The 9816-nt window shown below is 42.0% G+C and overlaps 1 protein-coding gene across 1 annotated transcript in view; it reads left to right on the top strand.

Moving 5' to 3' along the window:
• The first annotated feature begins 233 nt into the window (after positions 1-233).
• LOC130477572 (core histone macro-H2A.2) overlaps positions 234-9816 on the top strand; it is a 30029-nt gene continuing 20446 nt past the window's right edge. The window contains exons 1-2 of the mRNA XM_056849579.1: positions 234-478; positions 4229-4335. Of these exons, the coding sequence (XP_056705557.1) occupies positions 307-478; positions 4229-4335 (279 nt within the window). The 5' untranslated portion in view covers positions 234-306. The remainder of the gene's footprint in view (positions 479-4228; positions 4336-9816) is intronic.

The following is a 9816-nucleotide window of genomic DNA, read 5'->3' as shown; positions in this document are numbered from 1 at the left end:
ATATTAATTAGAAAATTGGGCTTTCATACTTCCTATTACCGTAAATATGTAGTTAATGTTCTCTCTTACATCATGAACTTCTTCACGTTGTAGTTCAACTGGTACTATGAACTGTATTTTATTGTAATGTCAGTCATTTTGCCCAGAAACAGTTTTGTTTGTAATGATACTTACATTCTGTTGAACAGAGAGCCTGTTATATTTCATATCCAACATCAAATCCCTGGTTTTGCTTTTTGTAGATTTTGTGTAGGGCAAGCAAGTAAGAATAATCTGCTAGAAGACTGAAAAAAACAAAACAGCAACATGTCGGCCAGAGGTGGAAAGAAAAAAATGACCAAAATGTCACGCTCCAGCAGAGCAGGTGTTATTTTTCCAGTGGGAAGAATGATGCGATACTTGAAGAAAGGAACATACAAGTATCGAATAGGAGTGGGAGCTCCTGTCTACATGGCAGCTGTCATAGAATACTTAGCAGGTAATGACATTTTAAAAAATTAAAACACCAAAGTAGAAAGGCACAGCACCTTCAAAATGTAGGGATTATAATGGTCAAGCATTCATAAAAATCACCTACTGGTCAGATATTTTGAAGTCTGACACTAATGCAGAGGAAAGTGTGAATAGTGGAAATCCAATCCAGTCTACTTTATCGCAAGCAAGAAAATTGATCTTTTAGTTTTAATGGAGATCCCCTCCAGCATTTTTTACCCAGAGAAAGGGCCCAGAAATTTTGGACTGATGTCTGTAATGAGCCAGTTTATGTACAGCCACAGTGTGTAGATTATACGTGTCAAGTAGTGGGTGCAGCGATATTGGGTTTTCCCAAACAAAACAGGAAAATTTTCCTAGGACATGAATTGAAATTGGAAAATTTTCCTAAAACATGAGCATTTGATATCCTAAAATGAGCATGATTTTGATTTATTTTGATTTATATTTAGTATACAAAATAAAGAGTACCCTCCTCATGTTAATTTCATGTCCCAGTAGCAACAAATACTCAAACTGAAATAATTGATTAGGAAAAAAATTAGGTGTGACTTCAATGTTGTATTAAAATGAAGTCAAAATTATGTATTGTCACTTTTCATAGCATCACTTGCATTAGAGATGTGAAGGCCTGGAAACATTCAGGAAAAATGTTTTTTTTCCCCCAACTGATTATTGTTTTTTAGTTTTTCCAGTGGAAACATCAACATTTTTGAGTAGCAGTTCAAACAAAATCCTATGCATTTTTTCTCTCTTTTGAAATGAGTACAATACTTTTTAAGGCAGTTTTAGTTACTCTGAATGAACAGTTTGAAGATTTGCATGTAAAACAATTTATGACATTAGATAAATTCCTGTATGTACTGCAGGCAAATACAACATATTTTCAAGCATATATTTATTGTTTAACTGTGATTAATTTTTCCACCAATATCCTATGAGTTGATGGGCTATCAACTGATAAATTGATAATACACTATTGAAAAGTTCAATGTTTTCAGTGTCATTAAGTTTAACTTGATATTCAAATATGCTGCAGACTGTATTATAACCACATCAGACTGTTTCTGTACAGATAGCACGCTTTCTTTTCTTTACTAAAAATATGTCTGTTCTGTTTTCAACATGACTTCTTCCTACCTCTCAGATGACAGAGGATATGCTAAGGCAGCATAGAGGGAAGCAGTTTGTAGCTGTCTCCCTCTTTAGTATTGGGTATACTCAGTTTTCTTCTAGTAGAAAACTAAGGTATTTATACTTTCAAATTTTATAAATATGCCAAATAGTACAATTTTATGGTAATTAAGTTGTAATGATAGATTTTATGATGTTGAAACAGTAAAATACATTTAGGCTCAATAAGAAAATATCGCATATGTTTCTGTTTTCCCCCAGATTTCTGCTTTTTCTTTGGGGGGGTCCCTATGGCTTCAAAAATTCTAGAAATTTTTCATCTCTGTTTGCATTACTTGTTAGCTCCATATCAGACTGGAGATTACAATATCCCTTATAACACGCAAAATGAAACATACAAGTAAGAATTTAGTTTTCATTTTGCTTTGACCTGCACAAAAATCAGGTAAATTCATAACTTCATTTTTATTTGGATTATTATCTGTGTTTATAGTTTTATTTCCCCACATCACCCTGTTTACAAATCAATAAAAAATACACGTACCTTCTCAACCAATTCCTAGAAATAATCATCTGAAAAACTTTTTAACTACAATTTTGAAACTGCCAGTTTCGTCTTATATTATATTGGCACTGTTATGCATAATTATTAATTGAATTAAACGGTGAATCCTTAAAAATGAACCTCCTCCCCTGAAAAATAAAGCACTGTAAAATGTGTTGGCTCACATCTCTACATGGGTGCAACTATGGACCTCAAATTATTATTATTTTATTTAGAATGTTTATGCCACTGCTTCAGGAACCTATCTATGATAACTTACAGAATAAAAATAATAAAAACAAAACAAAAGGTATTAATTAAAATACCCAGCCCAACATAGAAAAAAACAGACCACTGACAGCTTAAAATAGCAATTTCCAGACTGAAACAGTATTTAAAAAACAAACAAAAAACTTTTAATTAAAAGCCTGGGTGGACAGAATCTTCCCCTCCCTGATGCACATTTCACCCAGACACATGATACAAAATCCCTTGGGGATGATACAGCATGGGGAGATACAGCAGTCTGTCTGTTGCTAGCCTCTGGCCTCCCTCCCATAACAGAATGATATAATCTGGAGATCTGTTAGTTCCCAAGGGTCACCAAATGCGAACCATGGGCCTTTGGCTCTAAAGCCAAGGCTTGTACCCCTGACAAGAGTTGGACAAGCTGGTCCTCTGCTTCCAATTACCTGCAAATTAGCTGCCGAGCCATAGTCAGCTGACTAGCTGGTCCCAGTTTAGTTCCCACATGCCTTCCCCTACAGTACACATCACCTTTAAAGAGAACTAAGGCATACTTTAAGTACCTGCAAGTAAGCCTCACTTGTGCAGGTTGTCCCACCCTTTTTCATAGTGAATGGATCATATTTCTGAGGAGACAGCCCACAGTATTTGACCTCATAAAATCAATATTCAAGCTGCTGAAAAGCCCTTTGACGTAAGTTTCCTTTAATGTTCTAGTAAATATTTCAAAAATTAATTCTGGTGCCTTAGAGTATCATAAAAAGGGAAAACAAAATGCAAAGAAGAGGGGGAGATAAAATTATTTTAATTTTGGTAAAAGCTGCATCTTTATAGGAATGGGAAAGTTCTGCATATGTCAACAATCAATCATCACAGCTTGCTTTTTTCCCCTTTTGCCACCAAGTCATGGCAGACTTATGGCGACGCTGTAGGGTTTGCAAGGCAAAAGACATTCAGAGGTGGTTTGTCATAGCCTGACTCTGCTGCGTAGCAACCCTGGACTTCCTTGGCAGTCTCCCGTCCAAATACTGACCAGGGCCAACCCTGCTTAGCTTCTGAAATTTGATGAGACCAGGCTAGCCTGGCCTGTCCAGGTCAGGGCATTACCCCTAGCGGTTTTGAAAACCTGCTCAGGTGTACACAAGACTTCATGGTAGCAGGCATTCGTTTCCATTTCTGTAAAGATGTGATAGTTAAATATTTGCTGATATCCTCAAGAAATTTTATTCCACGGTATAGGATATTTTTGGTAGAATGCTGTCCTATGGACACATTAAGCTAAGAGTTGAAAATAGATGTGCTGTAGCATAGCTTTTGAATAATATGAGAGCCAGGCTTTGTCTTAGTTGAAGAATCACTTTACTGCACCCAGTTTATAGTGGAGGGGGTTTTCTGTCTGGGACTTCAGAAGTGAGGCTGGAGAGTATGAGGTGTACCTTTTCAATGGTGACCCAGTTCAGTAGAGCTTTTGTTACCTAGGAAGGTTCACTTGGTCCACTCCTCATGGCTGTTAGAGAGATCACTAAACTTTTTTTGTAACAGTCTACCAGTCTGCCTGTTTTAAATTTGTATTTTGTTTGCTACTTTTTGCTGCTTTTCAGATATGTCATTATTTTTACCTGAGAATGTGAAACTGGATGGATCCCTTTATGATGCTACTAACCTGGATGGATCCCTTTATGATGCTGTTGATCTAATTTGAATATAGAACAATGTATACTCTTGGACTTGGTTACTCACAAAGGAGATCTTGGCCTGAAATCATACATTATATATTTCTTGTTACTGAATTGTATTTCATTGTATTTGTAGCAGAAATATTGGAATTGGCTGGCAATGCAGCAAGGGATAACAAAAAGGGAAGAATTGCCCCAAGACACATTCTTCTGGCAGTTGCAAATGATGAGGAGCTGAACCAGGTATGTGCTTCCTTCTGCAAATAGATGGCTTATTTCTTTGGATACGTAGGAGGTGATGCTGTTCGTTGCCACAAGGGAAAAAATGTTTAAAACTGAAGCCCCTAAAGCAGTATTAGGGCATTTGTAAACTATGGTTCATTTTCATTCTTCTGTGCAGCCTCACATATGGGACTGCGCGTGCGCAGGCCTGCCTTTCAGTAGAAGATTTTTCTAGCCTCCTGGATACAATGAGGATGCCCCCTTTCCCCTCAGTTCCTTTTCTTCTGCTGTTGTGAGTAGAAGCGTTTTTTCTCTGTTGCCTTCCAGTGTTCTTTCCAGTCATTCAGTGAGTTTTTTTCTACTGATTTTCTAAAAAATTTCACTCCTTGGCAGCCTGAGGTAGTTTTCGCTGACCTAGCACGCCAATTTATTAGTTTGTTTCTGATGCTTCAGACTAATGGCAGCCCTATGGGAGAATACCCTCAAATCGGCTCGTATTGGAACGGCTCAGAAACCTGTCTCTGTGCAGTCAATGCCAATCTGCTTCCCAAACGAGCCTCGGACAGAGTTCACATCCATAACATCGATGCCTGACTTGTCTTTCAATCCTGTCGCTGTTTCGTTGGTTCCAGAAAGACTGTTGGTTCCAACAGGCTCCAGATCTGAGAGATTGCTTCCGTCAGATCCAAAGATGGCGCCTTCCATGCCCCTAAGGGGATACGGTTGTCTCCTACTAAGCAGCAAGGCTCTCCATCAGCACTTCAGGTCTCAGAGCCGTCAGATAAGAAACAAACACAGAGAGAAGGACAAGCAATCCAAGAAGAAAAAAAGACTCCGTCATGAAAATAGCTCGACGTCGGATCCGATTGTCATTCCACCTTGCACACCTTCGTTCCACTCGGGGTCACCATCTCGCTCCCTTTCGGATCTAGAGTTGGACAGTTCCATTCTGGAGGTTTTCAAACATGCTCCAAGTCCTTTACCTCCACAGGGATGGCAGCACCAACATCAGTCACCAGAGGTTTTGCTCACCCCATCTCATATCCCTAGTTGGATCAAATTTTGTCAACTAAGGGATCTAGACCTTACTGGCAGACCTCTGCAACGAGTCCATTCAACAATACCTACCATGCCTCAGCAGTCCTTTCAGCAGTTAGCCTCTTATGTAGCCTCTGATCCGGGTGGAGAGGACATTTCTGCATTGGGTTATAGTTTGGAAGCAGCATCTGAGACATTTCTGGATGAGAAAGTTGGGGACCAAGAGCCCAATTCCCCTAATGAAGACACACGTCTGCACTCAGAGCAGATACTAAGGATTACCAAAGCCCTGGATTTGGATGTATCTGCAATGGACAATAAACCTAAAGACAAGATCCTAAGTAGGCTCTTTGCAGACTCCCTAGGCATTATATCTTTCCCCATGCTTGAGGGGCTTCAGGACATCCAGGCTCCTCTATTCAAGAAGTCTGCATCCACACCAGCAACAACATGAACGATGGAGAACCTTTATAGGGTTAAGCCTGACATATGCGCTTTTCTCTCAACTCACCCTCCTCCTTCTTCTGTTGTAACAGAGGAGATACAGCACTCTGCTCCTTCTGACAAGGAGACTCAGACTGGATGCACTTGGGAGGAAGATTTACTCCTCTGATGCCCTGAACTTCCAGATTGCAAATTACCAGACGATATTTGGGGGTTATCAACTATTCACATGAGAAAAACTTTTACTCCACATGGACAACCTCCCAGAGGAGTCTTGGGCAGCCATTCTATTAGTGCAGGCAGAGGCCATCAAAGTGTCCTTACAGGAGATAGCTGCTAGTAAGCATGATGCAGACATGTCAGCTAGAGTTCTGTCCTCCACTATAACACTCCAAAGATACTCATGGCTGAGAAATAAGGCCTAGCCCATCGAAATAAGGGCCAGGGTCGAAGACCTTCCCTTTGAAGGTTCAACCTTGTTTGCTGCAGGCACCAATGACTTTGAAAGAAAAGAAAGTGGATAGACAGACAGCTAAATCCATGACTTCCTTCCAACCACGTCTACTAATAGAGACCGCTTCCCACAGAGAAGACAAGGCTTCTCTTCTTACTACAGGCCTTACAGCTATCCTCAACAGCAGCAACAACCACAATCATATCCTCAGTAATATCAGCAATATCAATCAAGAGGGCAAAAGAAGGTCCAACATAAGGTCTAGACCTGGATCAGCACCTCCATCCCCAAAGAATCAACACCGTCAAGGCTGTAAATTCTGACTGTCCGGCTCTGTTTTTCTCCTGGCCAGGCTGAATCATTTTTCCCTTGAGTGGGAAAAGATCTGTAGTGACAGTTTGGTGTTACGTATTATACGTTTTGGTCACCTTTTAGAGTTTAAGGAGTTACCCTCGTGTTTTCCCCAGTCCAGAGCTGTCGGCAACCCTATAGAGGAGCTGTCTATTCAGCTGGGGGAACTTTTGCAGAAGGGGGTGATTCAGAAGGTCCCTCCTAGTTCTCAAAAGTGGAGCTTTTGTTCCAAGTTCTTTTTGGTGGATAGATACCAATATGCCTCTTTACCTTTTGGCCTCACCACAGCCCCAAGGGTATTCACTAAGTGTATAGCTACAGTGATAGCCCACCTCATAATATTGGAATGTTCCATTTTTCCCTATTTAGACGACTATTTAGACGACTGACTTTTAATGGCCAGGTCATCAGAGGTTTTAGAGGTACATGTTCATCTACTACTGTCCATCTGTTTGAGGTTGAGACTACTGATTAACTGGGAGAAGTCACATTTCGTACCAGCCCCAAGGACCTCCTTTGTGGGTTCTTTATTAGATGCCACCAGTGCCAGAGCCTATCTCCCATAGGAGAGGACTATTGCTAAAAAGGCATCAGTCAAATCCTTTTAGAGGATGAGACGGCAAATGGTTAGAGCCATTCAGCAGCTCCTGAGCCTCGTGGCTTCCACCACAGTGGTGGTGCCGAATGCACAGTTGCACATGCGTACACTCATGCTGTGGTTTATAAATTGTTTCAGTTCTTTGGCACATACCTCTTCACTGTTTCTCAGTCCCTAGATCAGTTTTAGGTTCTCTGGAATGGTGGATACTAGATTATAATCTCTTTGCTGAAATTACATTCAGGTACTGGTCACATGACTGTGTGTTATCCTTGGATGCCTCCCTACTAGACTGGGGTGCTCACTGTGGGAATAGATCAGTGCGAGGACTCTGCACTCAAGAACAGAGAGGCCTGCACATAAACATGGGACTCCTTGCAGTGAAGTTTGCCCTTACCTCTTTTGCAGATGTTCTTCATGATTCTCAGATGCTCATCCAATCGGACATCATGAGTGTTGTTTACTACATCAGCAAGCAGGGAGGGACAGACTCCAGATCCCTGTGCTCAAAGGCCATGAGGGTGTGGGACTTCGCCATAAACAATGGCATCTCACTTAGAGCACTATATATAGCTGGGGTTCTGAATACTTTAGCAGACAACCTGACCAGGGAATATACCATGAACCACAAGTGGTTGTTCCAACCCAAGTACCTTTGGCCAGTCTTCAACCAGTGAGGGTTCCCCATATGGTTCTGTTTGCCACCAGAGACTCAGCAAAGGTTCTGAGTTTCTTCTCCCTGGTGGGAAACAGCAACAGATCCCTGGGAGACGCCTTTCAGATTTCATGGTTGCACCATCTTCTCTATGCTTCCCCCCCCCTTCTTGCTTCTCTCCAGGGTGTTAGGCAAGATGGTAGCTGATCACGCCACATGTATCCTAATAGCAACATTCTGGCCCTGCCAGATTTTGTTTCCAGAGCTCCTCAGGTTTGCAGGCTCAAATTATATCCATCTCCCCCTAGAGCCAGATCTTCTTACTTGTGGGGAGCTATCTCACCATGACATTCACAGATTACATTTGACAGCGTGGTTCATTCGCCCCCAAGATTGAAGATGTCTCGGGAAGTACAGGAAATTCTGATACAGACTAGAAAGCCTTCCACTTGGTATTCTAAGAAATGGGAGCAATTTGAAAATTGGGCTACTAGTCGTGGGGCTTCTCCATTCACTTGTCTATTATTCTTTGTGTTGGAGTTTTTGCTTTCTCTGGCCCGAAAAGGGTTAGCAGTGTCTTCAGTTAAAGTATACCTAGCAGCTATTTCGGACCCCTGTGACCCTGCAGAAGGAATATCTGTCTTTTCTTGTAGCCTTTCCTAGAGGTTCATAAAGGGTCTGTTGAGCCAGTGGTGTAGTGGTTAAGAGCGGGGGTTTGGAGCGGTGGACTCTAATCTGGAAAACAGGGTTTGATTCCCCACTTCTCCACATGAGCGACAGATGCTAATCTGGTGAACCGGGTTGGTTTCCCCACTTCTACACATGAAGCCAGCTGGGTGACCTTGGGCTAGTCACAGCACTCTTAGAGCTCTCTCAGCCCCACCTACCTCACAGGTTGTTGTGGGGGGTGGGAAGGGAAGGTGATTGTAAGCAGGCTTGATTCTTCCTTAAGTGGTAGAGAAAGTCGTCATACAAAACTAACTTCTTTTTCCCCCGGTACCAACTCTGGTCCCTCAGTGGTCTCTTCAGCTGGTACTACTGAAACTTATGGGAAGGCCCTTTGAACCAATAAGGGACTGTTCCCTGGCTATGCTCTCTAGGAAGTTCGCCTTCCTGGTGGCAGTCACCTCAGCCAGAAGAGTTAGCGAGCTGGCCCTTAGATCAGATCCCTTTTTTCTGAAGGTATTTCCTGAAAGGGTGGTCCTTCACCCCAGCGTAGAGTTCATTCCACAGGTAGTTTCTAAGTTCTGTTGGCCCAGGATGTTAATTGGGCTGTATTTTTTCCACACCCCTCTAGCGAGGCTGAGTGTACCTTGTATATCCTCAACATTAGATCGACACTACTGTATTATTAAGACAGAACTAGAGCATTTCGGATAGATAAATATTTATCTGTAACTCGAGCCCCAAAAAAGGTAAGTCTGCTTCTTCCCAGACTATTTATAGATGGGTGATGGCTGCCATTAGATCAGCATACCGAGCTACGGGAGAGAAGTGTGTGTTGACGATCAAGGCCCATTCTACACGTGCCCAGAGTTCGTTAGCGGCCTTCCATCGCAGGGTTCCTCTTACCAACATCTGTAAAGCAGCATCCTGATTGGATGGGGATACCTTCATAAAACACTACACTCTGGACCTGTAAGCGAGGAGAGAGGCAGACGTGGGGAAAGAAGTGTTGCAGTCACTGTTCCAATAAGAACAATAAGCCTCCCCACCTCCAGTTGTGAGTAGCTTAATATAAAATCCCATATGTGGCGCTGCACAGAAGACTGAAAATGAAAACAGTAACTGTTGTTCATTGAAGTCTTCAGTGCAGACACATATCTCCTCCTTCCTATCCCGCTGTAGGCTATTTTTGCTTTTTTTAAGGATCTATGTTGGTAATCAGGAACTGAGGGGAAAGGGGATGCCTCCCTTGGTCACGTGACAGTTTTGGCAGGAAGGAATTGTCACGATTGTTCC

This window comes from Euleptes europaea, chromosome 5 (genome assembly GCF_029931775.1).
Source record: "Euleptes europaea isolate rEulEur1 chromosome 5, rEulEur1.hap1, whole genome shotgun sequence".
Taxonomy (NCBI): domain Eukaryota; kingdom Metazoa; phylum Chordata; class Lepidosauria; order Squamata; family Sphaerodactylidae; genus Euleptes; species Euleptes europaea.
The sequence above is the reverse complement of the archived record's forward strand: the minus strand, read 5'-3'. Positions and strand labels throughout refer to the sequence as shown.